Below are 14886 nucleotides of genomic sequence, written 5' to 3'. Positions count from 1 at the left end.
GCGTTACCCCGAGTGAATCTCCACCCCCCGTCTCTCCCACTTCCTCATTCGTCATTCTCATTGTCTCCTCTGTGGGTGCTGCTATGTGCCCTCTGCCTTTGAGCTCTTTGCTCTCCTACTTTTAAGGCTCGCCGGGTTCTGGGAGATGGAGGGTCTGGAATTCTTTTTAATGACAATGTGTCAGCTGGGTGTTGTTCCGACTCTCCTATGATTTCCCAGGTTCCCACCTCATCTGCCTCTGAGCTGCGACCTCCCTCAAACCCCTGTTGTAATTTATTATTAATGTTGCAACACTCAGATCCCTGACTTCGTGACTCCTTGCTTCCAGACCCTCGGACCCTTGGCTTCTTGACTCCCAGCTCTCTGACCCTCAGACTCTTGGCTTCCTGACTCCTGGCTTCTGGACCCCCGTTCCTGCTCCCACCCAACCATCTTGCCCCCGGTCCTGATGTCCCCTGCCGGGACTTCGATTGCCCGTGAACCAGACCATGACAGCACAAGAGAATCAAGAGGATAACTGTTCATCCCCTAAGCAACCGGTCCCTTTGGAGGAACTGCTTCCCTCTTCCTCAGAGTGGTACTCTCCTTTCCCAAGACCTTCATTCTCCCTGACAGCAGCGGAGCTACCATTCTGGGAGTGGGACACAGCTATAACATCCCTGAAAGCCTCATCCATCAACTGCTTTGCCTCTTTGCTTTTCCAAATCTGCCACCTTGGCCTCAAGAGAATACATTTGTCCCTAGCGCCCCAGGAGCTCATAGCACCTCAGACACACCCAAGACTCCTGTCCAACAGAAATACAGGTATACTCTTGATGGACAGATCAAAACACTGGAAAGCCCAAACTCCCCTTCTGGCTTTCTTCCCACATACTTGTTTTTGTGCTTCACGTTACTTTATTGAAAGCTTGGGTCAAGGAAAGGAGAAGCAGGGCGGGTTGTCCTGACCTCCTGGCTCTGCGGCCCAACTCCCACATCTGCTCAACTCACCTGGATGCTTTGTCAGCCAGGACTCCCTTTACCTCATGGGCTGGGAACCCTTAGCAGGGTTGTGCCACAAACTATTGGGCCACCAAGACCTGTTTTTGAAGAACTAATATGCAAGAATACACAGACATGAAAATACCAGGCACCCTTCCCAGCGGTGAAGGAACAGGCTGTGCCAGTTGACTGCCTTTGCAAATAACTAGGTGCCAGTTTTTCCACTGGACAAAAACAATAAGCAGGGAACAAATCAGAGGGCATCACTCCCACTGTTTGTTCTGGGTTCAGGAGGTGGTAAGATAAGATAAGGTGGTGAAAGTCAAGCGATAGCCATAGGAATGTCCTTTCGACTAGACCATGGAAATTGCCAAGAGCAGAGGGAAAGCCAATTGCTATAGTGAAAGAAGGCGTCATGTGGTTGAAGGGGTGCCCCATCATCATCATTTTATTTGTATGCCACCTTTCCACAGTTAGGGGACATGGGTAGTGCTGTGGGTTAAACCACAGAGCCTAGGGCTTGCCGATCAGAAGGTCAGCAGTTCGAATCCCCACGACGGGGTGAGCTGCCGTTGCTCGGTCCCTGCTCCTGCCAACCTAGCAATTCGAACACACGTCAAAGTGCAAGTAGATAAATAGATACCACTCCGGCGGGAAGGTAAACGGCGTTTCCGTGCGTTGCTCTGGTTCGCCAGTAGCGGCTTAGTCATGCTGGCCACATGACCCGGAAGCTGTACGCCGGCTCCCTCGGCCAATAAATTGAGATGAGCGCCGCAACCCCAGAGTTGGCCATGACTGGACCTAATGGTCAGGGGTCCCTTTACCTTTTTTCCACAGTTAATACTCAAGGCAGCTTACGATATGCAAAGATTTACATAATTACAAACATAGCAAAGTAGTCATAAAAATAAACAAAACACATCAAAAACTACATAACCAAACTGAACAATTTCCACATAAAAATAAAGATACAAAAAATTAATATCAATAACAACAAAAACTCCAAACAAAATTATCCCCCAAATACCCCAATCCTTGCTGGGTGGCAGCAGCAGCAGCAATTCTTACAAAGGCTGTCAGGCCCCACCCTGAGCCAGGTGGAGAGAGGCAGGAATGGGGCCCTCAAGCTCTCAGCAGGTCAGACTTCCCCACCCACTTGCCTTTTCCTTGCCCGGCTGATCCTGATCAGGCTCTGTCCCATGGAGCCAAAAAGTTTCTACACTTCTGCACTAGTGCTTTTCAACATTTACATGCAGCCGCTGGGAGAGATCATCAGGAGGTTTGGGCTGGGTGTTCATCAGTATGCGGATGATACCCAGCTCTACCTCTCTTTTAAATCAGAACCAGTGAGGGCAGTGAAGGTCCTGTGTGAGTGTCTGGAGGCGGTTGGAGGATGGATGGCAGCTAACAGATTGAGGTTGAATCCTGACAAGACAGAAGTACTGTTTCTGGGGGACAAGAGGCGGGCAGGTGTGGAGGATTCCCTGGTCCTGAATGGGGTAACTGTGCCCCTGAAGGACCAGGTGTGCAGCCTGGGACCAGGTGTGCAGCCTGTCCATGGAGGAACAGGTCAAATCTGTGTCGAGGGCAGCTGTTTACCAGCTCCATCTGGTACGTAGGCTGAGACCCTATCTGCCCGCGGACTGTCTTGCCAGAGTGGTGCATGCTCTGGTTATCTCCCGCTTGGACTACTGCAATGCACTCTACGTGGGGCTACCTTTGAAGGTGACTCGGAAACTACAACTAATCCAGAATGCGGCAGCTAGACTGGTGACTGGGAGCGGCTGCCGAGACCATATAACACCGGTCTTGAAAGACCTACATTGGCTCCCAGTATGTTTCCGAGCACAATTCAAAGTGTTGGTGCTGACCTTTAAAGCCCTAAACGGCCTCGGTCCAGTATACCTGAAGGAGCGTCTCCACCCCCATCATTCTGCCCGGACGCTGAGGTCCAGCGCCGAGGGCCTTCTGACGGTTCCCTCATTGCGAGAAGCAAAGCTACAGGGAACCAGGCAGAGGGCCTTCTCAGTAGTGGCGCCCGCTCTGTGGAACGCCCTCCCATCAGATGTCAAAGCGATAAACAACTACCTGACATTCAGAAGACATATTAAGGCAGCCCTGTTCAGGGAAGTTTTTAACGTGTGATATTTTACTGTATTTTTGGTTTTTATGGAAGCCGCCCAGAGTGGCTGGGGAGGCCCAGCCAGATGGGCGGGGTATAAATAATAAATTATTATTATTATTATTATTATTATTATTATTATTATTATTATTATTATAGTGCAAAAAATTCCTTGAATATGGCCCATTAGGTCTATTAATTTCAACCGGTCTACGCTGAGTAAAACTTAGCTGAATACCAACCATAGAAAGTTCTCATAAATTACCCTATTTGTACACTAAAGTAAAAATTCGAATACAGGAATTAAATTGATTAGATTGTGAATTTATCAAATATAGTATGGCAATACTTCTTTTTTAATGAATTAATTAAAATCTAGTAATACAACTTGGATCCTGGAGCTACAGCTCTGTCCTCCACCACAGAGAGTGGGACCCAAAGAGTCATGTCCCCTTCTTCTTGTTGACACACACATGCAGATTAGCTAAGCAAGGTCAGGGTGAACGTCCTCAAGGGTCTGGCAACATCATGCAGACCTTGGCTTCTTTCCAGAGGAGTGCCCAAGAGCCCATATAAAAGCAGGCGTGACACCCTCACCATCTACCTTGACCTCCTGCACTACAACGATGAAGGCTCTTTGGCTGCTCCCCTTCCTTGCTGGTCTCCTCACCACAGGAGAAGGCATGATCTATGGCCGCTGTGAGCTGGCTCAGAGGCTCCAGCAGTTGGGCTTAGATGGTTATGCTGGCTATAGCCTGGCCAACTGTAAGTCCATTGGGGGACATCTGGGTATTGGCTAGGCAAGCATTATGAAAAGACAGAATTTATCTGAGTGGGGGGCAGCAGGGGGCAGCGGCGGCAGGTGGCTGTGCACTACATCTGGGGAGAGTGCTTAATCTCCTGGGTCTGACTGACTAGGTGTGTAGCTGTAATTATGAGAGGAAGGTGTCCTCCCTCCGCATTTCTATAGCTAATTTGGAACATGCCATGCTGCATCCTGATATAGGGCTGCTATAGGACGCAGGTGGCTCTGTGGTCTAAACCACAGAGCCCTTTGGGCTTGCCAATCGGAAGGTTGGGGGTTCAAATCGCCACGATGGGGTGAGCTCCCGTTGCTCTGTCCCAGCTTCTGCCAATCTAGCAGTTCGAAAGCACACCAGTGCAAGTAGATAAATAGGTACTGCTCCAGCAAGAAGGTAAATGTTGTTTCCGTGCGCTCTGGTTTCTGTCATGGTGTCCCGTTGGGCAGAAGCGGTTTAGTCATCCTGGCCACATGACCCAGGAATCTGTCTACAGACAAATGCCGGCTCCCTCAGCCTGAAAGCAAGATGAGCGCCACACCCTATAGTCACCTTTGACTGGGGTCCTTTACCTTTTTACCTTATAGGGCTGCAGGAATAGGGTGTAAATGATGTGTGTGAATGAATGAATGAGGGTGAAGAATGTGGTTTGTGCATCCACATACAGAGAAGTGGAAGGGTGCAGCGTAGAGGTGGATGTGATGAAGCCAAGAACTCACTGGACAGCTGGATTTTTTATTTTTATTTTTGAATTTGCATTTTATTTATTTGTTAACATTCTTATATTACATCAGTAAATGTTGTCATATTACATTACAGGACATACTATAATATAATTTCCAACATGTATACAAAAATTATATAAAAATTTTATATACCTAGAAAAAAATGAAACAAAAAAAAAGAAAGAAAGAACAAAGAGGGAGGGGGAAAACATTTCCCCCCCAAAATCATATACATACCAACACACTAGACTTCCTGTCTTTCCCGTTGTATATTCCTTTTTTACAAACGAATGTACTCTTATTATTGTATGTTTCTTTACATATTATCTAATACATTCCTATATCAATATGTGCTCTCAATGTACGGTATTTCTCAATCTCACTCCAATGTCAATCAAATGCTAGCATAGATAGCGAACCTTTACTGTATTTTTGAACATGTTTTATATCTATCCCACTTTTCCGTAAATTTTTGTTTTGAATTCCCTCTCAGGGTATTTGTTAACTGCGCCATTTCAGCAAATTCTTGTAGCTTATAATGCCAGTCTGTTATTGTCGGGGGTTCTTGTTCCTTCCACCCCTTGGCCACCAAAGTCCGCAGCTCGGATTCACTGGACAGTTGGATAAGGCAGGATTTCGAAACACGTGTGGGTGTGAAGAATGGGGCATCCACCTCAGAATCTGCGCACTTAGTTCTGACCGTATCATGCCTTCTGTCTCAGGGGTCTGCACAGCATGTCATGAGAGCAGCTACAATACCCAGGCCATACACTACGACTCTGATGGCAGTGCTGACTATGGCATCTTCCAGATCAACAGCCGTTACTGGTGCCAGAGTCCCAGCGAGCCAAGTTCCAACATATGCGGAATTCAATGCTCTGGTGAGAATCGGCTTCTCCTGGAGGGAGATTTGCCTTTCAGAGATGGAGAACCTTTGGCCCACCAGATGTTGATAATCTACAATTTCCACCATCCCAGAACACTGGTCTTGCTGGCCGGGGCTAATGGAAGTTAGAACCAAATGACATCTGGAGGGCCACAAGTTCCCCACCCCAATCTAAATTGTGATGCACAGCACATCAATTGCTTCTGGGAGACAGAAAGGATCAGTTGTCCTTCCTCACCCTGGAGCATTCTGCTTCAGCTCTTTGCAGGTATGGTATTTGTACTCCCAAAGAGAAAAAGTCAGATAGCTGTGGGTCAGCAGTCTAGCTTGACCAGCTTATTCATATGTTGATGTATATGCTGGCTGGGAAAGCCCCAGCTTCCTACCAGAAATGCAGCCCTCCTAGCCAGGAGATTTCAAGTTCCACGTGTAGTCTGTTTGGACATTAAATTCTGTAGTCAGATCATAGGAGATACATTTATTTGACTTGGAATTAGCAAGTGTATAGGGACTGTTCCCCATTTTTTACCCTCTGGATACAAAAGGCTCTTTCAAGCTGCATGCTAATGGACAGAGGGTCAGTCTAGGACGACTAGTTGTTGTTTTTTCCAGGCAGCTCCTGTTTCTTTAGCATTTGCAAAATAGAAATTCCACATAGAGCAGCCATGGCCAAACTTGGCCCTTCAGATGTTTTGGGACTACAATTCACATCATCCCTAGCTAACAGGACCAGTGGTCAGGGATGATGGGGATTGTAGTCCCAAAACATCTGGAGAGCCAAGTTTGGCCATGCCTGACATAGAACTTCATCCCACCATCACGGCTTTCCCACGCTGGAGGAAGGTACACCTGTTGTATTTCTGACCGCCTCATAGGAGCCATGCCAGGTGGGAGGGGAGAAAAGGTTGCAACTATGGGAGAATCAGGCAATATTGTCTGGCCCTTTTTACATCTCTTTTGTCCCTTCAAAACTGCACCAGGCCTATAACATCCCAACAGGGCCCCTTCATGCCAGAGGTGGAGCTGGCCGCTCGGGCACCTGGAACAGTGCACATGTCATGCACCCGGGGGCAGGGTGATCTACCCAGGGGGTGGGGCAATCTGCCTGGGGGCAATCGCACAGTCCGCCCAGGGGGGATTTTGTCAGCTCCACTCTGGGATGACATCTGGGGTAGGCCACCCCCCCTTCCTACACCCCTGCTTCATGCACCTATTGCATCTGCTTTCCTTGCAGAACTGCTGACAGACAACATCGCCGTAGACGTGGCTTGCGCTAAGGTTGTCGTTGACAATTCACCCAACGGACTGGGTGCCTGGTAAGAAGACTGTGAACTGTTGGGAGAAGGGTTTTCCCTTGTGAGAGGTGGAGGGACACCCTAAACACCACAATCACTGCAGAAGCACAAGTTCTCTCTGAGCTGGGGAATATGAGGGTGCCACAATTACGTTAGAAATACTCCTGTTTGATTTGAAAATGGAAGCCACGGTTGAGTTGAGGTGTGTCCACTTGAGACAGTCATTGCAAATGCACAGATGAACAGAATAGAAGTTGAATAGAAGTCTTTTGGGGGGTTGAATGTATAGGGAAACAAATCAGGTAACAAGCCTTGGATGAAGACATCCCCAACCCCCCCCCCCCGCCCCCCTAGGTGTGTAATGTAAAAATGTGAGTTGGAAGACAGCAGGGGAACGACATCACTGTGTTTCAAGCCACTAATGTGCACACAGTCTAGATTGCCATGCCTGTGAAATGTGCTGCATTTCAGTTTTTCAAGGGGGGCCCATGGCGATCTGTTAGATGATATTATTATACAGTGGTACCTCGGGTTACATACGCTTCAGGTTACAGACTCTGCTAACCCAGAAATATTACCTTGGGTTAAGAACTTTGCTTCAGGGTGAGAACAGAAATCATGCAGCGGCAGCAGGAGGCCCCATTAGCTAAAGTGATGCTTCAAGTTAAGAACAGTTTCAGGTTAAGAACAGACCTCCGGAACGAATTAAGTTCTTAACCCGAGGTACCACTGTATGTTCTTTAACACATCTATTTTAGTTAAGAAAGTTTCACATAGGTAGAAGGGAAACAAGTCAAGTAGAATAGAATAGAATAGAATAGAATAGAATAGAATAGAATAGAATAGAATAGAATAGAATAGAATAGAATAGAATAGAATAGAATAGAATAGAATGAATAGAATAGAATAGAATCTATCATTTATACCCCACCCATCTGGCTGGGTTTCCCCAGCCACTCTGGGCGGCTTCCAACAGAGTATTAAAATACAGTGGTCTGTTAAACATTAAAAGCTTCCCTAAACAGGGCTTCCTTCAGATGTCTTCTAAAAGTCTGGTAGTTGTTCTTCTCTTTGACATCTGGTGGGAGGGTGTTCCACAGGGTGGGTTCCACTACCGAGAAGGCCCTCAGCCTGGTTCCCTGTAACTTGGCTTCTCGCAGTGAGGGAATCGCCAGAAAGCCCGGGTGCCGGACCTCAGCAGAACGATGGGGGTGGAGACGCTCCTTCAGGTATACTGGATCGAGGCTGTTTAGTGATAAAACAAAAGCATTGTGCACACATATTTTCTCTGTATCCAGAGTATTCCTACCACTGGTTTGTGAAGCAGCGTGCACACAACTGTAGCCACAAACTATGTCGATCCAGTTGTGATATAACTGTGTTTTGATGCATTCTCCCCTCACCCCCAGTCAACTTCAATCCAAATGGAGAAAACAGACAACCTAGCTGTGTTTGAAGCTGATAAAATGCACGCACAGTTCATTTTTCATATCTGTTCATTTCCCCCTCCAGGGTGGCATGGAGATTACATTGCCAAGGTCAGGACCTGTCTCAATACGTTGCAGGGTGCGACTTGTAGAAAAAACACAATATCCTGGTGTCGGCAGGGATGCTAGAAAACTGACTCCAGCCTCAGTTATGTCTCAGCCTGTCAAGAAATTGTTCTAACTCAGTCGCAGAAATAAATGCATTAAAAAACAGTGGAGACCTGTTTTATAATGTCAGTTAAGCACCTATCCTTACATTTTAGGTGGGAGCAGCTTGGGAGGAGTTACTGCAAAGATGCCCTAGGCAGGTGAAGTCCTGGGTTATTCACGCATGTCTCAGAAAGATTGTAGGAACTACCTGGAAGATGAGTTGTTTATTGAGCGGTTATTATTGTTGCTGTTATTGTTTGCATTCATAGGCGCCGACTCCATGGGGCCTGAGGGGGCCCGAGCCCCCTTAAAAATTCGTTTGGGGGGGCTCTGCCCCCCCAATAATTTAAGAAAATGATTACCGTATTTTCCCCTCAAAAAGAGGAAGCGGCTGCTTTCCTGCATTCTGCCTCAGGGTCTTACTGCCCACCCTCCTCTGTTTCCTTGCTGTGTTTGCTCAAACGGAACAAAGAGCAGGGAAAGCCCCTCCCCTCCAGGCAAGCAGAGTGTCGTCTCTGTGCTCCAGGAGGGGGGGGAGAGAGAGAGAGAGAGAGAGAGAGAGAGAGCGTGCGAGCTGGCTGGCTTGGGTGGGTAGGTGAGGGAAAACTTTTGCCTTTCTTTCCTCCTTGCCGTTATACCCCTCCCCTGCATTCTTAGCCAGCTGCTTCTCTGCACACCCCTCTCGTGCTCCTTGTCCGTTCTGTGTTTTTCCTTCCCTCCCCACTTAAAATGTGGTTTAAAAGCATGGATCCACATGGATCCTCAGGATCTTTGCATTGGGTCACCCCAAATTCACCAACAGATCACATAGCATGTCCATGGCTACAGCCTGCCCCCCAAAAATCACGCACCCACTGTTGCCTGGGGCTGCAATGGTGCAAAAACGTGGTTACAAAACATGGATCCACAGGGATCCTCAGGATCTTTGCATTGGGTCACCCCAAATTCACCATCAGAGCACATAGCATGTCCATGGCTACAGCCTGCCCCCCAAAAATCACACACCCACTGTTGCCTGGGGCTGCAATGGTGCAAAAACGTGGTTACAAAACATGGATCCACAGGGATCCTCAGGATCTTTGCATTGGGTCACCCCAAATTCACCATCAGAGCACATAGCATGTCCATGGCTACAGCCTGCCCCCCAAAAATCACACACCCACTGTTGCCTGGGGCTGCAATGGTGCAAAAACGTGGTTACAAAGCATGGATCCACAGGGATTCTCAGGATTTTTGCATTGGGTCACCCCAAATTCACCATCAGATCACATGTCTGTGGCCACAGCATGAAGCACAAAAATGATACATCATTAATATTCACTGCCCACGGTGGCAGCCAATCGGCTGCCGCAAAGGGCGGGCCCTCACAGGTTCACTTAAGGTCGGGGCAGCCCGGGGCTCGCCCCTTTCGTTCCCCCAGCAGCAGCGGTTTGGAGGTCTTGGGCCCCCCCAATATTTTTTATAAGTCGGTATGGGCCCCCCCAATATTTTTTATAAGTCGGCACCCCTGTTTGCATTTATTGCCTGCCTTCCACCATCAGGTCCCATGGCAGGTTACAACAACTTAAAACTCAGAATTAAAAGCACACACACACATTACAGTCACAGGAATAGGGTGGGCCAAATGCCAGGATAAAGAAGTTTGTGTCTTCAGCCCTTGCTCAAACCTATAATGCCACAACTTAGGAACTGCCAAAGAGAAGGCCTTCCTTCCCCAGTGCCAACAGCTGAGTTTGGGAACAATCTCAAGAGGCCAAATCTATGCCAAAACATGGATGAAGTCATGCCACATTGATGTTTCAGTCCTCCATCTTGATTCAAAATAGTGCCCAGCATCCAGACATTGACAGAGTCCACTGCTCTGACCTTGGTAAGCCTCATGGTGAGTTTTGCAATGATATATTTAGTGGTAGCTAAACCTATACACAAAAAAGGGGGGGCTGTCATGCCAAAATCGTATTTCAGTCTACCATCTTGAATCACAATGGTGTCCAGCATCCAAATATTGACAAAGACCATTTCCCCCCGTGGTGGGAACCTCATGCCAAGTTTGTCGACAATATCTCAAGAGGTTGCCAAAGCTATGCCAAAAAGTTACCCTCAGGATAACTTCCAACTCTACAATTCTATGATTCTATGGATGCAGTAATACAAAAGTCACATTTTGGTCCACCATCCAGATGTAAAATTGCATCGGGTACCCACATGTTGATGTAGACCCTGACCTCAAGAACCTTCATGGCAATGATATCTCAAGAGATGGGCTAACCTGTGGAAAAGGGGGGGGGGCAAAGTAACACCAAAGTGATGTTTCGGCCCACCGTATTGATTCAGAATGGCACCTGGCATCAAAATGACAATGAAGTCTGCTACCCCCACCTCAGGAACCCAGTGTGGCAAAGATATATCAAGAGGTGATAGAGCCTATGCCAAAAATTAGACAAAGTCATGTCAAAGTGACTTTTTCGTCAACCATCTTGATTCAAAATGGTGGCTAGCATCCAAACGTTGACAAAGATTGCTGCCCCCATGTGAAGAGCTCTCCTGCCAAGTTGAGTGGCAAGATCTTGAGCAACAGCCAAACCTATAGAACTACCCTAAGAGACAAGAGTCTCAAGAGCTCCTCTTCTTGGTATGTTGCTCACTTTCCTTTGTAAGGACATAAGAAGAGCTCGGCTGGATCAGGCCAAAGACCCATCTAGTCCAGCATCCTGTTCTCATAGTGACCCACCAGGTGCCCCATTTCAATTCAGTTCGGTCTCAGAATTAACCCTTGAATGAGTCAAGGCTGAAGTGAATTCAGAAGCTGATAGCCCATCACAACAAGCAAATAGATGGAGTGTAGCTCCACATGAACAGGGCGTATCATACTGAAGGATGTGTCATACAACTAATTTTGGGTAGCTGTTGTCAAAAAGGCTACACCAGCTGCACAGGAAAATATAAGAGGTGAAACCAACAGCAAGGGCTCATCCACACTTTGTCTTGACCCATATTTTGCTCATATTACAGGCTTCCTCAACCTCGGCCCTCCAGATGTTTTGAGTCTACAGTTCCCATCATCCCTGACCACTGGTCCTGCTAGTTAGGGATGATGGGAGCTGTAGTCTCAAAACATCTGGAGAGCCAAGTTTGGGGGTGTCTGTTCTATACTGTCCTTCATCAGAGGATCACAGGATGGTTTTACCACATAAGAACACAAGAAGTGGCTGACTTTCTTGGTCATGCTACATTCGCTTATGTTTCCCTCAGCTTGGCTGACAAGTAGGCATATGAGTGAGCGTGTGTAAACGGAACTTGCTCTTTCGGAAAGTCAAGGTAATTAACAGAATACTAACATGGACACCCTTGGGTGGGCCAAGGAGGCTGTGCCAGAATCTTGTTTATCTCCACTCTCCACTGGTTGAGGGAAATTGTGCTTCAGGGAAGTGATGGCCCCCCTGACTAGCGAACCATGATGCCTTCAGTTGACATTTAAATTTTAAGGTGAGGCAGTCCACTTGTTGTGGGGGAATAATATGACTAATATGTGAACTTTTGTTTTTATTCATTTGAAAAGCTTTGTCAACAACTGGAGTAATTTATCTTTTCTCTGCCAGCTCTACCATATGCTCCTCTTCCTCCTCCTCCTCCTCTCTCTGTTGACCAGTCAGTACCTCCATTCTGATACCTGCCCTGTTTTGTCCCTGCTTAGCAAGAAGATGCCCTTATGGCTATGCTGTTCCCTTGTTTAACATCTGAGTGATCCTGAAGGGAACAAATGGTACACATAGTTCCATTGCTTCCTACAAGACTAGCAGATGAGGAGCAAGATGGGACTTCTTCTCTAAGTTCACCTAGATAGAATTAGGGCTGTAACTGAAAAATGTTCTAGTCTATTGAAGTATGAGAGAAGGAAATATAGGCTCTATTGGCATTATACATTTAAAGCAGTACCATGGCACTTTAAACTGTCATAGCTTCCGTCAAAGAGTGCACGGAACTGTGGTTTGCTAAAGGTGCTAAGAATTGTTAGGAGACTCTTTCCCCCTCACAGAGCTACAGTTCCCAGAATTCCCTGGAAGAGGAATTCGAAGTTAAACTACTCTGCAGGGAGCCTTTGGTCCTCCAGTTGATGTTGTTGTTGTTTTTAAAAAAGATATTTATTAAAGTTTCAAGAAAGATTACAAAAAGTTGCAAAATAAGAAAAGAAGAGAAAAAAAAGAAAAAATTACAAAATACAGAAAAGCAAAAAACAATTAAAATCAAATCAATCTTTTCATATCTTATCTTTTGTTTACTTGTTTCCCTGACCTCCTCACACCTCCCTTTTTTGTATTCCAGTTCAGTTAGTTAATTCAGCAAATCCTTTCCCTCCTTGTTTTTATCTTATTCCTCTACCTTGATGTATTATATCTTTACATTCTCACCTGATAACAATCCATTTTTACATACTCCTTTATAACATTGCTGCTAGAACTACTTAACTTCATGCCAACATCATTCTAGGTAAGGTAAAGGTACCCCTGCCCGTACGGGCCAGTTTTGACAGACTCTGGGGTTGTGCGCCCATCTCACTTAAGAGGCCAGGGGCCAGCGCTGTCCGGAGACACTTCTGGGTCACGTGGCCAGCGTGACAAAGCTGCATCTGGCGAGCCAGAGCCGCACACGGAAACGCCGTTTACCTTCCCGCTGGTAAACGGTCCCTATTTATCTACTTGCACCCGGAGGTGCTTTCGAACTGCTAGGTTGGCAGGCGCTGGGACCGAGCAGCGGGAGCGTACCCCGCCGCAGGGATTCGAACCGCCGACCTTTCGATCGGCAAGTCCTAGGCACTGAGGCTTTAACCCACAGCGCCACCTGCGTCCCAACATCATTCTAACATTCCTTAATTTTGCAATGTTTATGTAGATAGTCTTTAAATTTCTTCCAATCTTCTTCCACCAACTCTTCTCCCTGGTCTCAGATTCTGCCGGTCATTTCCGCCAATTCCATATAGTCCATAACTTTCATCTGCCATTCTTCCAGAGTGGGTAGATCTTGTGTCTTCCAAGGTCCTCCAATTGGTGTTGAACTATGAGTCTCATCAGCCCCAACAAGCATGGCCAATGACCAGGATTGACACGAGCTGCAGGTCAGCTACACCTGGAGGGCCACATCTGAATTAAAGATACAGAAGGGAGTTAGTACATGCAACCCTAACCTAAGGTTACCAGATTTTTTTCAATTAATCCGGAGACGCTTTAAATACATACATACTGCACATTTGGAACGTTGATGCTGCAGCGATGGTGGTGGCAGAAGGGCAGCCGCCACCATGACCTCAACTGCCATGTTTCCCCTTCCTCTGAGACTTCTATCTCTTTTCTCCATGAGCCCGGGCAGCCCGAGTTGCTGGTTCTTCAGTGGTGGTGGTGGTGGGGAAGCAGTGTGCGGTGGATCAGGCATGGAAGGCGGAGAAGTAGGGCCAAGAGCGGTGGTGGCAAGGCTCAGGCAGCGTGATACCTCCCTTCCCATCAGAGCAGCCCCAATCCCATTCCTACTTGTGTGCAAGCAGGAGGGGGCGGGGATCCCTCAGCTGGGAAGGGAGGCTTCTCGTTGCCTAACTGAGAGATCCCTGCCCCCTCCTGCTTGCACACAAGCTCTGATAGAAAGCGTGAAGCCTCCCTTCACAGCTGAGAGATCCCTGCTCCGCTCCTGCTTGCACACAAGTAGGAGCTGGGAGGCTGCTCCGATAGGCAGTACGAAGCTTCCCTTCACAGCTTAGTTTCTGGGGTCAGGGAAAGTGGAGGCAGCCCGGAAGCGGCATCTTAGAGCCCCTGCACCACCATCATATGGGGACTTCCGAGCAGCTCCTGTAGCCAGCCAGAGCCAACTGCTCCGGGCTACTGAGACTTCTGCTGCTGCATTTCCCAGGGACATTAGATGAAATCCAGGGACGTTCCAGGGGTGGAATTTGTCTGGGGTCTTATTCACAAATCCGGGACTGTCCCCGGGAAACAGGGATGCCTGGTAACCCTACCCTAACCAAGAAACCAGCTTCATCAGCTCTACTGGAATAAAGACCACTCATACTGGGTGAAGATCGCCCAACATCATGTTTAAGGATCAGAAGCCATTTATTTAGGTCCTTTGTTAGCTCCACTCCGCTGTTCCCGGAAGACAGAGACATGGTCACAAGTGGTTTGCGGTTAGGTATTTTTAAGCCCTTTAACAAAACAAGTTAAGATAAACAGTGGACCAGGTGCGTAAGAATCAGCCACCCCAGCCTATAATTAGCTCAGATGTGTTCCAGACTAATCTCGATTCATTTGGTTAGAGGAACCGAAAAGCAGCTGAGGTTCCAAAAGAAGGCCTCTTGTCCATCTGCTTGGCCACTCGGGTTGTCTGTAGCCTCACCACTTGGGGGGTTTCAAGACAGAAGGCGACGTGTCAATTGATACTTAGGTCTTCAGAGGCCC

At 47.5% G+C, this 14886-nt stretch overlaps 1 protein-coding gene across 1 annotated transcript; it reads left to right on the top strand.

Annotated features, from left to right (window-relative positions):
- Positions 1–3697: 3697 nt before the first annotated feature.
- Positions 3698–8509, top strand: LOC309360265 (lysozyme C, milk isozyme-like). The gene is made up of 4 exons (XM_081894943.1): positions 3698–3868; positions 5351–5509; positions 6749–6830; positions 8322–8509. Exons 1-4 carry the CDS (start codon positions 3730–3732, stop codon positions 8386–8388), a joined length of 447 nt encoding a protein of 148 aa, XP_081751069.1. The 5' UTR covers positions 3698–3729; the 3' UTR covers positions 8389–8509.
- Positions 8510–14886: the final 6377 nt, after the last annotated feature.

The sequence above is a fragment of the Podarcis melisellensis genome (assembly GCF_964234715.1).
Source record: "Podarcis melisellensis genome assembly, chromosome: 17".
NCBI lineage: Eukaryota > Metazoa > Chordata > Lepidosauria > Squamata > Lacertidae > Podarcis > Podarcis melisellensis.
This window is presented reverse-complemented; position numbering and strand designations above follow the sequence as displayed.

What these genes read in the sequence shown, in the direction of transcription:
- LOC309360265 (XM_081894943.1), top strand. Translation starts at nt 3,730, where the DNA reads ATGAAGGCTCTTTGGCTGCTCCCCTTCCTTGCTGGTCTCCTCACCACA. An exon ending in TGGCTATAGCCTGGCCAACT is followed by an intron (nt 3,869 to 5,350) that starts GTAAGTCCATTG and finishes CTTCTGTCTCAG; the next exon opens with GGGTCTGCACAGCATGTCAT. An exon ending in ATGCGGAATTCAATGCTCTG is followed by an intron (nt 5,510 to 6,748) that starts GTGAGAATCGGC and finishes CTTTCCTTGCAG; the next exon opens with AACTGCTGACAGACAACATC.